At 50.2% G+C, this 14,469-nt stretch overlaps 8 protein-coding genes and 1 pseudogene across 9 annotated transcripts; 1 reads left to right on the forward strand and 8 right to left on the reverse strand.

The window, feature by feature from the left end:
• Positions 1-168: 168 nt before the first annotated feature.
• TEOVI_000652000:pseudogene lies at positions 169-450 on the reverse strand (annotated as a pseudogene). The gene has a single exon. A coding segment is annotated over exon 1 (282 nt).
• Positions 451-490: 40 nt separating this feature from the next.
• Positions 491-3,307, reverse strand: TEOVI_000652100 (chloride channel protein, putative; the record flags this gene model as incomplete). The annotated part of the gene is made up of 1 exon (XM_067220293.1): positions 491-3,307. The coding sequence occupies one exon, from the start codon at positions 3,305-3,307 to the stop codon at positions 491-493; it is 2,817 nt and encodes a 938-aa protein (XP_067076394.1).
• A 244-nt stretch (positions 3,308-3,551) lies between these two features.
• On the reverse strand, positions 3,552-4,184 carry TEOVI_000652200 (protein of unknown function (DUF947), putative; the record flags this gene model as incomplete). The annotated part of the gene is made up of 1 exon (XM_067220294.1): positions 3,552-4,184. The coding sequence occupies one exon, from the start codon at positions 4,182-4,184 to the stop codon at positions 3,552-3,554; it is 633 nt and encodes a 210-aa protein (XP_067076395.1).
• Positions 4,185-4,322: 138 nt separating this feature from the next.
• TEOVI_000652300 (uncharacterized protein) lies at positions 4,323-4,583 on the forward strand (the record flags this gene model as incomplete). The annotated part of the gene is made up of 1 exon (XM_067220295.1): positions 4,323-4,583. One exon carries the CDS (start codon positions 4,323-4,325, stop codon positions 4,581-4,583), a length of 261 nt encoding a protein of 86 aa, XP_067076396.1.
• A 644-nt stretch (positions 4,584-5,227) lies between these two features.
• Positions 5,228-5,692, reverse strand: TEOVI_000652400 (COPI associated protein, putative; the record flags this gene model as incomplete). The annotated part of the gene is made up of 1 exon (XM_067220296.1): positions 5,228-5,692. One exon carries the CDS (start codon positions 5,690-5,692, stop codon positions 5,228-5,230), a length of 465 nt encoding a protein of 154 aa, XP_067076397.1.
• A 259-nt stretch (positions 5,693-5,951) lies between these two features.
• Positions 5,952-6,344, reverse strand: TEOVI_000652500 (uncharacterized protein; the record flags this gene model as incomplete). Its single annotated transcript, XM_067220297.1, has 1 exon — positions 5,952-6,344. One exon carries the CDS (start codon positions 6,342-6,344, stop codon positions 5,952-5,954), a length of 393 nt encoding a protein of 130 aa, XP_067076398.1.
• Positions 6,345-6,624: 280 nt separating this feature from the next.
• TEOVI_000652600 (Transcriptional repressor TCF25, putative) lies at positions 6,625-9,120 on the reverse strand (the record flags this gene model as incomplete). The annotated part of the gene is made up of 1 exon (XM_067220298.1): positions 6,625-9,120. One exon carries the CDS (start codon positions 9,118-9,120, stop codon positions 6,625-6,627), a length of 2,496 nt encoding a protein of 831 aa, XP_067076399.1.
• A 604-nt stretch (positions 9,121-9,724) lies between these two features.
• Positions 9,725-13,060, reverse strand: TEOVI_000652700 (uncharacterized protein; the record flags this gene model as incomplete). Its single annotated transcript, XM_067220299.1, has 1 exon — positions 9,725-13,060. One exon carries the CDS (start codon positions 13,058-13,060, stop codon positions 9,725-9,727), a length of 3,336 nt encoding a protein of 1,111 aa, XP_067076400.1.
• Positions 13,061-13,934: 874 nt separating this feature from the next.
• TEOVI_000652800 (uncharacterized protein) lies at positions 13,935-14,240 on the reverse strand (the record flags this gene model as incomplete). Its single annotated transcript, XM_067220300.1, has 1 exon — positions 13,935-14,240. The coding sequence occupies one exon, from the start codon at positions 14,238-14,240 to the stop codon at positions 13,935-13,937; it is 306 nt and encodes a 101-aa protein (XP_067076401.1).
• Between the last annotated feature and the right edge of the window lie 229 nt (positions 14,241-14,469).

Raw genomic sequence — 14,469 nt, forward strand, 5'->3', positions numbered from 1 at the left:
GCGGGTATGAGGGGAAAAAAAAGAAACTGTGTGCGTTCCTGGGACTCCACAAAGGATTCGCGAGAAATAGCATTCAGGAATGTTGACATTAAGTACTTTAATAACACGCACTGCTCATGTGTGGGCAACACACTAAGGTAAGCTCACACCTTTTTTTCTTTGAAATTGTCAACACCTCCGGTCCTGGCGGTGTGCTACGTCTGGCGGGAGCCAATGACACTTCAACTGGGTGAGTAATTTTTTTTAAAAAAACCAAAGGGCAAGTCTGCTTACCTCTTCCCTCTCCTAAATCATATGAGTCGAAGGAAATAAGTACAAAGTACCAACCAGCCAATAAATACAACTAAATAGCCGCTCTCTGAAACGTTGCTTGCGGCGACAACATCCCATTACCCATCCCATTCTTTCGACGGGTTGTGAGAGATGCATGCGCACGCACACTCGCCTCATTTCCAATCGGCAAAACGATGAACCAATATGTTGGTTTGCTTTAAGGACAAGAGTTGATCGCAGTGACGGTTGCTTGTCCGTGCTGTTGTGCAACCCTGTCGTGACAGTTGCCGTTAGTTAAAGGACCACGTTGTAGCTCCTCAAACCGTCGATCCAGAACCCTAACGAGAAGATCCTTCCGCGTTATTATACCTACCACGGTATCTCCGTCTACAACCACCATGTGCCGCAGTCCCATCATGCGAAATGTTTGATAGACCATCTCCAGGTTAAAAAAGGGGGGAATCACCCACGGACTACGGTTGACGATTAGCGAAATGTCAAGAACTGGTGGAAAACAGGCATCGTTAATCTGAGAGTACTCAGAACTCCTCTCAGTTGAGCTCACAAAAGCGCTGCCACTTCGGCATTCATCTTCGCTCTCCAATACGGGGGAAGCTGGCTCTAGCCAGTTGGATCCTCCGTTGGCGAGGAAGAGCGATGATTTGTGTGCTATCCACTCTCTCCACGACACGTTGTTTACCTCCACAACTCCCGCTGTGGGTTGCCTAGAGGATGTGCCGTTGCGCTCACGTGATTCCCCAGGCGCAGCCGGCAATTTGCTCAATTGCGGAAGTGAAAGATATATCCGTAGGTCTTCCCGTGTGACCAAGCCCACAAACTTATAGCTCGTGTAATCATCATTGTCCAACTCAGTCATTTCTTCCTCTAGCTGAGGCAGAGGCGCTACTCCCTCACCTCCCTTCACTGCGGCTCCCTTCTTCCTCACAGCTTCCACCACAGGGAAAGCGTGATGAGTTGTCGTCTGCAGGGCTTGCATAACAACAGACGTTTTCTCCCTTTGACGCAAACTTATCACACGTGACGTCATTACATCAGCAGCCGTCAATTGCTCGAATTCCGGCCGCATCAAGCATGCCCTCAAATACGGAACTGAATCAAGCTGTAATACCTGGTGGTAGAGTGGTTCCGCTATGAGGCCAGCTACCGCCTTGGCGATGATGATCGCAACCATGGTGGGAAGTAGGTAATGTAACTCAGATGAAAGCTCCATCATAATCACACATATGGACATTGTCATGCGCGTGATGCCGGCCAGAAACGCCCCGGCACCGATCAGCGCAAACAGACCAGGATCCATCCATGCGAGTGACGCCATGTAACCGCGCTCCACGCCGATGTTCCCCATCCCGACGAAACACACGAACAACCCAAAAAGCCGCCCCAACGCGGCGCCAATGACAAGGCTCGGAACCACCAAGCCACCTGATATAGCCATCCCGTTTGACCAACAGGCAAATATAGTGTAAAGCAGCAGCAACACTAAAAGCTGTACCGGGTGATACTGCCATATTGTCTGACGAGAAAAAAGGTGCCGGATAGTGTCCCTTTCGCTCCCAAGGACAAGTGTCGCGAGGGGTGAAAAGGTGTTATTTTCGCTACATGTTGCCGTAAAGAGACTCGTGGTGTTCTCGGTGCCCCACACCAATACGTCGCCCCTGTCTTCCATATCCTGGAACGGTGCGCAGCCCGATAACATGGCGAAGAAATACGATAATAAGCTGTACAGTGTTATTGCAACGACTGGTTCGAGAAACCGTCGAATCGATGATTGACGCATACATCTTCGACGGTACTTAATCAGCACAATGTTCACCTTGGTGAAGAGTGCCGCAAACAAACCACAGACGATGCCAAGGAAAAACGATGGTGCAATTGAATACACATTGAGTGGAATGCTTAAATTCACTTCGAATAAAACAGATACGGCGTTAGAGACCCATCCCAGAAGCCTTTGGTCTTCGATAACCGAGCGGAAGATACTGATGATAGAGAAGCATACCATCGTGGCGAGAAATATTTGCCCGCTCGCACTGTGATCCCAGAAACTCGACACTTCTTCCATCACAAAGAGAAGTCCACCAATAGGTGCTCCAAACGCAGCGCTCACACCGCAAGCAGCGCCCGCCGTGATAAAATCCCTTCGATCCTTGTTGTTTCGAAATGCCTGGAAAAGACTTGTTTGGCAGCGCAGCGCACGGCTCCTCCCTTGAGTCACGCCGGCACCAACGATCGCTCCGAGGTGAATGAGCGGCGCCTCAAGACCAACGGGAAGTCCACCAGCAACACCGCACACACACGATATGCTCTTTACCACAAAGGTGCGAAGGGTCATCACTTTTGGTACGTGTACGCCGTTCAGGTATGCCATCACGTCGGGTATACCACCACCTGCAGCGCCCGGCTCGAAATAAACCACAACACCTGCCGCAATCATAACAAACCAAATCGATGTGCAAAGGTCAATAAAGAGAGCCAGTGTGCACCAGCCGAAACCACCCTTGTTCATCAACCTCACCAGCAGATGCTCACGGTGATCCTGTATCAGCTCGACAGAGTAAGAGACAATGATGGCTACAACGCCGACGGTAACTGCAATGAAGACGTGTAGAACCCACCTCAACGCCTCGTTGCGATCATGAGATTTGCGCGTTGTAACAGCATCAAATGTCTGCTCGGGGGGCGTTTCACACGCGCCCTGCACTGAATTGGATTCCACACCATTCTTCAGATGTTCTTCTCCTGGTGTCAGTGGGGTTTCTACTGTTACCGCGGCGGCATGAGCAGGATCTGTCGTGGCGTATCTGTTACGTGAAGATGGGGCGCGGGCCCTGACAGACCCTCCGCGAAGATGGTTCATATACATAGTGGGGTACGGTTTATAGTAATCAATGGACTCAAAGCGCGCCTGTCGTTCCGCTTCCTCTTCAGTGGTAGGCTCCAAGCATTGTGAGTAGGGGTTCGCAGCGGTCCAGAATTCATCAACTACGCCTTGGATGGACATGCTGGTATACATCCTCTGACACTAGCCGTCTTCCTTAATTTAAGGTGATTTTAGTTGGAGAAACGAGTAGACATATAATGGATGTACAGCGTCAACATGAAAAGTACTATGTTTCAACCCTGTTGTTTGGGGATGCAGAAAGGGTTAAAGACGAGTGAAAATATCATATTACCTCATCTTCACTGTTTCCAACCACCAGCGCCATGACTAATACATAAACTGACTGACTCCTCCCTCACAAACATGCCCCTTACGTTTATCGGCGCTTTTTCGTCTTACGCTCAACGTACTTGTCTACTGCCCCCTTGCCTCCTTTCTTCTCGAGCTTATCAAACGTTTCTGCGAGAACCTCGCGTTTCAACTGAGACCGTTTCGGAATGAATGCACGCTGCTTCTTCCCGTCCCGCACAGCCGCCGCCTCCCGCTTAATTATGCCCTTTCTCACAGCCTGTCGGCGCGCCCGCACTTCACGGTCTTTGGTTCTTGAGATGTAGAGCTGTGATTCGCGTTTCAGTTGCTGCAGTTCAGCCTTCAAATCCGATGGTGGTCGTAGCATCAGGCGGTTAATCTCGTCACGGTTTTCCTCTTCGAATCTGTCTTCCTCCTCCTCCGACTCTTCGTCTTGCCCAACTTCCTCTCGTTCGTGACGGCGCAAAGCGTATTTCAGGCACTGTATGCAGTGCTTGCGGCGCGACTGCTCCTCCTCTTCTTGCTCTCGAAGGAACTTATAGTTATCCTCGAATTGCTTACGGTCGACTGCACCGTACAAGTCACTAAATCGGGGGTCTACGAACCGATGAGGACGCACCGCCGGGACCCCACTTTGCCGTCGGGGGCGCACACGCGCACTTCGCTCTGGAGGGGGGCCATCCGGATCGTTATGAGGCATGCCAACGCGACACGACCAGCGTGCTTTCGGGTCGCTGCTAATAGCTCTGCCCCTACTTGCGAGGTTGCTTCAGAAGGGAAGAGGAAAGAAACAAACAAAGCGGTAAAGGAAAGGATCGAGAGAATAATAAATCTTTGTATGCGGAGGAAAGGCGACAACGACAGTCCCTCACCTCCAGCGGATGGGCTCACAAGACTAACCGTCAGAGCGGATGCACACGATAGCGGAGAGGTTGTCACGTGGAACGTAGAGTCGCGGACGAAAGCAGCAGGGCCCACACTACCAAATATGAACTTAGAAACCAATTCCAACTGCGCATGTTACCCTTGCATAATGCAGGGCTACTTCCCTCTTCGTCAAACCCACACACATGCGGGGGACAAGAAAAAAGATAACTGAAGGAAGCAATACGTATTTTCCGTTTTTTTTTTTCAATTTCCCCGATGCTCCTTCGTGTCCAGGTGCGACGTTTCATACACAAGGCGCAGCAGTGATTAAATGGTGAAATAAACTGTCATATAACACTTAAGATCGTGGCTCTCAAATCGACACACCACGTCAACATGAAGCCACTAAAAAAGAGGTGAGAAAAGGAAGAAGGAAAACGAAACCGCTCACCGTTTTCGTGAACCAAGACAAAAAGAAAGAAATAATTTACCATGGCTAACTACGTGTCGGCACTGTTATCCTCCCCTCCCCTCACACACATACACACACGTATTCTTGCATGTGCGTCCATTCACTCCCCACTTGTATATTTAACGCGCTCAACGGCACCTACGCAAATCACCGCATCCCACCATTAAGAGGAAAAACAAAAAAAGAAAGGACACAAAAAACGACCCACATACGTCACGAAGACAAAAAGCACCTGCCACCGTACAAGGTTCAACCCTTTGTGTCAATAAAGGTCCAAACAAACAGGGATTTCAAAAGGCAGCTAAAGCAAAAGCAACATTATATATTTATATATATGTATACAACACCGAGAAGCTGGTCACTGTAACACAGTTTATGTAGTAGCCGTGTTTCATAAATAACCTTCACTGATCTTTATATACGGGAAGGTTTACAAAGCAATTCACAACAAACATGAGGAAGCCAAGAACTGTGGTAATCACGCAAGATGTGTAGCGGAGCGGTGTGCCACCAACAGCAATAGCACCCAGGAAAATGTAAAAGAGGCCTCGCCCCGAATATGTTGTGAGGAAGTAGAAGTACCTAAGCCACAAATAAACTCCACGGCGGATGCCCTCAAATCTACGCAACTCTGCCGACAGGCCCAAGAAGGCGAACACCAACATGTATAGTTCCAAGAAGGTGTCAGCAACTGTGTTGTTTCGCACAACGAGGGTTACTAAACTGCTGCTGATTACAAGGGCCATCGCAATTGTAGACAAAATAAGGAAGACGAGGGACCAGGCGTCACCCTTCGAATCCACAACCCCTTCCTTTGATTGTTTACTTCCGGTCTCAGCAACACCGGCTGCTGTTTCACCTCCTTTCATCCCTTATGTATATACCTGATCACTTAAGAAAACCACAACTCCAGGGGTGAATGGTATGAGAGGGGAGAGAAATGTTGCCATTGGTGTCGCACAACATATATAAGCCCTTACGGTGAAGGGAAGAGAAGGAGAGAAAGAAACAACAAACTGATAACAGAAATAGAAGGCTGGGAAGAGTATCGACCGGCCACCGGAGTATATATGTAGGGATATACGGCAAAAGCCTTTCACTGAGGCTACCACCCCTAGAGAAAATTGCTTACTCACTAACGCCCTCAAACGGCGCGTACACTTCCTTTAGGTGGGACTCTGTGATGTGAGGAAGCACATTATAGAAGGCGAGCATATTCCTCCGGGCGAGTGACGTAAAGCAACGTCGGTGTGTAGAATCCAATCCATCAGACGCTTTGCGTAGGGATGTCGATGGTGCTGCCATCATCACCTCCTGATACCGATCATCCTCCAGCATGATACGCATTGCGCGGTGCAAATCCTCTTTTGTCAACCGCTGCTTTACACGTTGAACGTCGGAAGGAGTTACGCGCGCTAAGTCATCGGCGGTAACGCGGCGTACGCGTTCCTCCAACGAGAGTACAGGATGAACTTCCATCGGAGTTGATGCACTAGGCGTGGTCCAAAACCATGACACCATGCTGCACAATAACTATCACAATTCTCGGCCTGTTGCCTCCTTCCTTCACTTCTCTCCTTCTGCCTTAGGGTAAAGACGCGAAGTATGGTAATGAATGAGGATGTGAGGAAAAGTGTTCGGCACTCAAGCTTGAATAGTTGGCTCCTCGCAACATGAGGGCGAGCATCCCGGCGCATGCACAACATGGGCAGAGTATTCCATCCATATGTTCTCAGCCCATTACTATGCTTCACAACCGTGAATTGATTACTGAAACAACTGCAGACGTTCATGAAGAGCTTCACTGCGAACCGCGCGTACGCCAAAACCATTCATCGTCACCGTCAATGGCATCTTCGAGTGAGAAACTAGATTCCTCTGTGTTCCAGCTACTATCAGTCACCCACTCGGAGGTATCAGAAGGCTCATCAGACTCGATCTCCTCTAGTCGCCTTTGTCTGTTTCGCCCCGCTACGGGGTCATCGATTCCAGCAGCACGCAAAGCTTCACGTAGAGCCATGTCTCGTGTGTTATTCCACGGTAAAAAAGTCCGTAGAAAAAGGGCGATATGATTCTGTTGTTGCACCATTTGCAATTCACGACCATCCGTCTCAAACATCATTTCGTATAGAGCAAGCTGCTCCACAGGAGTCCCTACCGTCGGGGGAAGTTCACCATAAAGTGCTCTGAAGCGAAGAAGCATGTCCTGTTCAGATGGAGTCAACGCGCGTTGGCCGACCCGCCAAGCCTCCTCCCGTGCGTCTTCCGCCGTCACCTCATTAGGATCGAGCAGATGTGCAGGAATCGCCGCCATTACTGTGCCCATCAGGTCTTCCTCCCTCAACATTTCGTGTTCCCATGGTGTTGGCACATCAGCGCAGGGATTTGCAGCGCTGACGCTGAGGGACTTTAGGTAAACACCACTTTCCTCGGTAATAACGCGCCGCAGAAAGCCGCTCGGCTCCGCGGCGTTCCACATCTCTGCATTCCTCGCAACCCACAGGGTTGCCACACGGAGTCTTTGCCCACCGTTATTATTCATGTGCCCCTTTACTACCTCTTTCCATGCCGCAGGGGCTACACTAGGCTGAGCCTGGCTTCCTACTTTTTCAACAAGCAAAACAGCGGCGGAGGGGAACCGCCCGATGGCATCAGCCAGCATCACACCAGAAGGTGGGGTGTCGTGGAATGCATGAAGCTCCGCTGGAGAAATATCCCGTATCACTCTTGACAGTTTCCCACCTTTTTGTGTGTGAGTTGCCTCCTCACGCTCCAGAAAGAGTTTTGCAAGAGCAGCGCTAAAGAAGAATCCTGGAAGCGTTGACAAGGACAAGGCCAACTCGTGGTTAGACAAGTTACTACACCCACTGTTCACGCACTCTGCGGTTGGGGGAAGGGTCCTCGAATTAGGGATGCGGCAGGACTCTCGTATCAAAAGGTAGTACACATGAACGAGCCATGCCCATCCTTTCGATCGCAGTGCCAAGTAGTCGAGTAGAAACAGTGACCCAAATGGATCCTTTGGGTCAAGGGAGTACAGTAATTTGCATGTCTCCCATGCTGTCCTCACTGCCGCTTTTCTGAGGGCGTGGTGTATACCACAACGCAGAACTTGAAACAATTGTTTATTCGAAGGTATGCTGAAAGGTACGCAACGCTGCCGCGCCGTTTGACGGAGTGGAAAAGATTGAAGCAACACACCCAGGTGATAAAGGGCAAGATCAATAACCTCCAACGCGCGCGGCACGTTTCCCATCGTTTCAAACACGTTACTTACGACGATTAATGTCGGGATGTGGTATGGCGTTTTGCCCAGGCACCCCATAAGACCATCCACTGCATCCACCAGCTTCTCGCACTCTGCGAGGTCTGCATCCGCACGTTGTGACTCTGGGGCAGACACATCAAGATAGTACACTTTTGTTCTATTACTACCGTTTCCAGCGATATCGTCATGGTCATCCATCCCCGGTTTCCTCAGCACTAACTTTGTGCCAAGTCCGTCGTATCGGGGCCAGCAGTAGCGGTTTGGCGTCGACAGAACACTGGAGCGGAAGCGCGGCAGATTATGCATATGCTCCTCAAAAAGTTGGGATGTGGGTCTACTTTCAGGACGACGAGTTGGAGTTCGACCATCCCCAAGGTCTTCTACCGCTGCTGCCCCAAAGCGCCGGATACGTTCCGAGCGGCTGTTGAGCATTTGGGGGTTACACAATGAAAGAAGTCCAAGGAGATCTTCGGATCCTTCTGCGTCACCAGCTCCATTTCGACGGAATGCATTATTCGCCGTATCTTTCTCCCGCTCTCGCAAGGCTGCCTCCAGCAGAAGTTCTTCCTCAAGTTCTTCCTCGCGCCGCCTGGCCTTCTTCCTTTTGTTTTGCCGCTTCTTTTTGCATTGCTCCCTTTGCACAATTTGTTGCTGTTGACTCGTCGCATTAAATGACAGGTCCTTTCCCTCAACCTCCATCGCGTTATCATACTCACTCTTAGGCCTAACCGTGGTCTTCCTCGTTGGTTTCTGTTTCACCAACCCCTGTCGGTCCTCGTCGTTCGTTCCATCGCATTCCAGAGACCGCGGAGATGCACCAGTGGTGCTGGTTTCAGCTGCTTTCTTTGGCTGCTGCTCCTGAGGTTGATTATCGCCTGCCGCTCCCGCTGGCGCCTTCCGTTGAGCCTTTGATTTACCGACACTCTTTGGCAGCTTCATAGTTGGCGGATGGTAGTCCTCATCATCGGCGTCAGCGCCTGTTGAGGCCTTCACAATATTCTGCAACCGCCGGATCTGCCGAGTTGACATTAGCAACGTACTGTGGGGGCTACTCACCACCTAAAATCCTTCGCACTTTCATGAAGCACATATCATATTATATGGGAGAAAGGGGTGAAGCAACAAGGGTGGAAAGTGGAGTTAGCCGGCAAAATAATAATAATGGAGCCAGAATGAGCGCATGTGAGTAAGTTCCAAAAGCAAGGGTGTCACACTTTTCTGCAGTCGCACCCTTGCACGACGGAGCGTGAAGGAAACGAATTGCCAAACGCACTTTTCATAGCATCCTCCTTTTCTTTATTATTTTGGGGAGTGAGGGGTGAGAGCTGGAAGGGAGGCAAAGGGTGGGATAGGCACGCGTGGTTTCTGCCCGGCATCAAATACTATCAGTGATAGTAAGAAAACAGAAAGCTCGCACGCAATCCTCGAAACAATATATATATATATATGCACTTGTTTGTATATGGGCCGTTAAGGTCGGAATGACGCATAGCAGGCTGTATCTAGTGTTCGTTCACTCTTATGGCAAGATGTAATGAGGTGCGCAAAACTGTGCACGAACAGTACAATAAATGTAAATAAATGAGAACAACAAAGAAAAAATATTTAACTTAGGTCTTCGTCCAAACGGATACTAATGCCCCCGAGTTAAACGGAGCCTCGGTGGTGCCGCTGGAGAGGCACTGCCATCGAGGACTGGGTTTCCAGAGCGGGAGCGTGACACACCGCTTGTAGAAAGCGGGGAGTTAGACAACGTGTCCGGGCTTCGCTTCTTGTTTCCTGTATTTTCCTTCAGGTAGCCGCTGTCAGTAAATACGGGTGGGGAACGCAGATTGAGCCTGGCAATGTTTACACCCCCAACAACAAACTCTGGCGAAGGGGATCCATGGCGTGAGGACCTCCGGCTCGGTGTGCAAAAAGAGTGTGCGCGTCTTCTGGCCCTTGCAGAGGTGCTACAGTCGTCAGAACCCTGATGGGGCCGCCTTCGCGTAGCGGAATGTTCTGCTGCCTCCCATGCAAGTTGCTCGGCAACACGAAATTTGTCCAACTCACAGTCGGTGGTGGCCGCAACTAACGAAGAGTACGCAATGGTGCCAGCATGTGACCCCACTGAAACGGCTTCTCTCATTCTTGTAAGTTCAAGCACGGTTCGTTGTGACATCGATACCACCATTCGGCGGAGTTTGTTAGTATCTATATCGCTGCCTGAGGAGGTTGCGTTGCAATTGCTCCCCAACTCAGGCACCGGAGCAAAAGTTTTCCGCCTCTGCACCACTAAACTGTCGCAGTTTTTGTCCGAATCCTGCATAGTCTCATCACTTATCCCCCGATTGATGTTAAAGAGGGTTTCAAGCACTGTTCTTTCTGTCCACCTCTGCTGTTCAGCCTCGCTTCGGGCTTCCGAAAGTGAGCGTCTTAGCTGCTCAATCTCTTTCTGCAACTGTTTGTTTTGACTACTGATCCTTTGAATGGATGCCTCAGCCTCTGCACGCTCCCTGGCGTGCTGTGCAGCATCAGATTTCTGTATCTGACGCAACTCCTCTGCCAGGGATGTTAATTTCTTGAGCTGTTGTTGATGTGTCACCTGCGTGACACTCCCTTCCCGTTGCCGACACGCTCTGAGGCTCTGTAGTTGCTGCTGCACGACTTTTATTTTGGATGTCATCGCGCTATTTTCACTTCGTAGGTTTTGACACTCTTCTTCGGCTAGTTTCAACTTCTTAGTGTACTGCGCCAATCTGGCCAATTGCTTCTTACTCTCCTGTTCGTTTTCTTCTTCCTGACGATGTTGGGCCCCCAACACTGCGGTGAGCCGCTCCTGAAGTTCATGAAACTCCCTCCCGCTGGCCTCCTTTCGCCTGTGCACCTCGGCACACTCTTTCGTAATCAAATCAAGTTGCATTTGCAGAGCGTCACGCTCACGACGAAGCCTTTCAACCTCCTCTAAAAGACCTTTCTGCTGCACCGCCTCCCCGCGTTGTGAAGAGCGCAGCTCCTCCACTTCCCGCCTTAAACGCTCGATTTCAAGCTCACGCTTCGCATATTCGTCAGCAAATCGTTGTTGTTGCTTATTTGCCTTTTCCAGCTCCGCTTCACGGAGAGCCAACGCGTCACGATACCGCGATACATCCAATTCAGCGCTCTGCGCCAGCTGTGCCTCGAACCGCCGTAGTTGATGCCGCTGCTCCTTCTGTTTCTGTAAGAAAAGCCTCCGCAGAGCCTCTACCAGCCTCTCACACCTCTGTCGGCGCTGCTGAAGCCGCTTGCATATGGCACCTTCTTCTTCGGGTGTTTGACGATCCTTCTGTCGGTTCATTATGCTCGTTACTTCCCTTCCAGCTCCCAGAGATTCAAGCAGCAACCTGTCGCCAGGCGCACTATCAAAAAACTCCCCGCGAACGCTAGGTCTCGGGATGGTGCTTCCTTTGCTCCCACCAACTGTATTATTTCCACATGGATCCCCTCCCGCAGCGGTGTTGGCACCACTGCCTACGAATAGCAACCCCAACTCATCCCTCAGCCCTGCTGGGAACAGCTCACCACGTAAGTTGTGAAGAGACGAGCATTCATGCCCGACGCCGTCGCCTGTTTCTTCCTTTGCCCGTACATTAGAGGACGCAGTGCCATAGGCTTGCAAACACAGTTCCAACTCACGACGTATCCGTTCAAAGCTGTCGCTCGCCTCGCGCACGGCGTGGCGCAGTGATTTGGTTATTCGCTCAGACTTCGCCTGTTCCCCCTCCAGCATATAAACGCGATGCATTCTACGACGAACTTCGTCACACTGCTTCTGGAGAGCATCCTCCAGCGACTGAATGCGCGACTCAAACTCAAAACGTTTGGTTTGGGTAAAATCTGCAGGGCAAGCAGGTACCTCCCTTCCATCCCGCAATTTCTCCTGCGGTTGAGCCTTCATTCCGCCATGTACCTGGGTCGCTTCCACAGGCTTTTCCCTTGCAGATTCTACTTCGATACAACGCTGCCGCCATACTAACTGTTCCTTTTTGCACGCCTCCAGCTGCATTATCAACTTCGCCTTCTCACTCTCCACCTGCTCCACAGCATCTCGCAAGTCACTTAATTCAGCCAAATCGGGCTGCTCCCGTGACTCTGCGGTATCCTCACGAGATTCTTTAAAACTCTCCGCATCGCGCTGCCGCAGCAGATATTCCATTTTCTTCTGAAGGGTGTCGCGCTCGGCAGTCACCGCAGTAGTTTCCCTCAACAGTTTCTCGTAACGCTCACTTTGGGCCTTGATCTCACAACCCACCTCCTGTAACATCGCCTCCTCCTCCGCATTGCGCGTTCTTTCATAAGACTTTAGCGCCTCCACTATGCGTTGCTGCACCTCTGCCTCCGAGAAGAGCCGCTGTTTCATTGACACCTTCTCACCAGCACCACAAACTGGCGCGTGAGCACTCAGAGCCTCCTCCTCCTTATCATCATCCTCATCATCAATGTCCCCCTCCGAAGAAGAGAGTTCGCCATTTATAATTGTGGAGGGCTGCCGCGAGCCTTTCGAAACTGTGACTCTACTCCTGGAATCAAGACAGCGCATTTTCTTCCTGCTATTACTCGTAAACAGGCTCCTCCTGACACTAACGTCACTCTTTACTTTAACAGCTGACGGGGAAAGGAAAAGTAATGTGCTAGGCTCTTCCGCAGGCACATTGCTTTTTCTCAATGACACGGAGCACTGTTGCTGCTGTGGTGGTTCAGTGAGGCGGTAGGGCACTGACCGCAGCGGTTTCGCAGGGCCGAGTGGAGCAGCTGTGTTTGTTACAGTGAACTTCGGAGAATGGATAACATCAAGCGTCGCAGGCCTACTCTGCCTGAGCAATTCGGGAGACGCCGTTTCCGCCAATACCTCAAGCGCAGAGCGGACCACGCGTTTTCCGGAGCTCGCGTCACCCCCTCCACACACGTCTTCATCTTTTGTACACCTGTTTGGTGTTTTGAACCCCTCCATCTATGAAGTAAAATAAGCAGTCTATGTACCGAAGCACCCTCTGTTGTGAGGACCACAACACTCAGTGGTGATCCTGTCCACCTACCTACCTACCAATCTTTTCTTTCCTCCCCAACCCTATTTCGGGCAGGCGAAAAGTCACCTGCTTTCGAAAGGAAGTTAGAAGAACCCACAGTCCAAGAGAAAACGCATATCCAAGATGAACGTGAAGAAGAACGTTCCGAGTGGGTGGGGCATGTGAATATGTTCGTGCAAATACGGCAACAGTGAATCTCAACAGTAACTTGAATAAGAGAAACTAAGTAAGTTTATATAAACAAATGACGACGTACCGGGTACAGACAAAAAAGTGTTGCAGTGGCAGCAATGGATGCGTAAATGGACGCGGAAAACTCAATAAACCCAACGGCACCCCTCACACACAATCCAATAATATCTAAGATGCATGCAAGCGTAACGGACATAAACCTCCAACAAACTTAAGGGTTTAATATCCCATCATCATGATTGTTAACTCTCACGTAAACACAAATCCTCGTTTCAACCCTCCCTCGGAATCTTCTCCAAACAGCGACGCCTTGCCCCTGTTTTATGTTCTCATACCTGCAACCAGAATCAGCCTCAATTTTTGTAGAGACCCTTACGACGGAAAGAAAAGTGCTGACAGTCCCGTGTCAGTCACAAACAGTAGCGAAATCCAAACATTGGCGCCACCGAATGGGAGGAAAGGCAAGCAATCGGTAAGGATTGAAAGTGAGGGACGAATAATAAACAAGCGAACTATAACCAACACAAAAGGAAGAGGATGTTATGGGTGTAACAAATCGTAATGATATTAACTCCCATTGAAGTCCCCTTCCCCCTCCTGCTCCTCTTAGTACCTCTGGCCACCCTTTTCATGCCCTACGAGTTTCAGCAGCTTTTCCAACTCCTCTTTCTCCTCCTCCAGAAACTGTGATCGTAACTTCATTTCCTCCTTGACGACCTCCTGCCGAACCTCCTCGCATTTGCGCTGATGTTGAAGCCACTCCTTCTTAAATTGCGACACGTACGCGAGTTGGTCGTCTATCTCACGAATCATGTTGTCAATGACACGTAACGTCCCCTTCGCTTGTCGCCGTTGTACCTCCATGCGAACAATGCGCTCTGTGCGAATTTGCTGCTGCAGTGCTGGGTCCATTCTCTAACTTCAGTCCTTTCCAAAAGTGTTTATTTACTTGTAGCTCCCTCCGTCCCTCCTGCTTTTTTTGTACCTTCCTTCAAACTAATTTGTTTCTAAACTTTCGTCCAGATTTTCGATCTGAGCTAGTACCCCAGCGCATAACACAAAGAAAACAAAAAAGAAAAAAAAATAAGCGGGGGAAAGGGGAAGCGAACAGGAATAGGGAGAAACAGGGCGAAAAAAAAAA

This window comes from Trypanosoma equiperdum, assembly GCF_001457755.1.
Source record: "Trypanosoma equiperdum strain OVI genome assembly, contig: ctg_1110, whole genome shotgun sequence".
In the NCBI taxonomy this organism is placed as follows: Eukaryota; Euglenozoa; class Kinetoplastea; order Trypanosomatida; family Trypanosomatidae; genus Trypanosoma; species Trypanosoma equiperdum.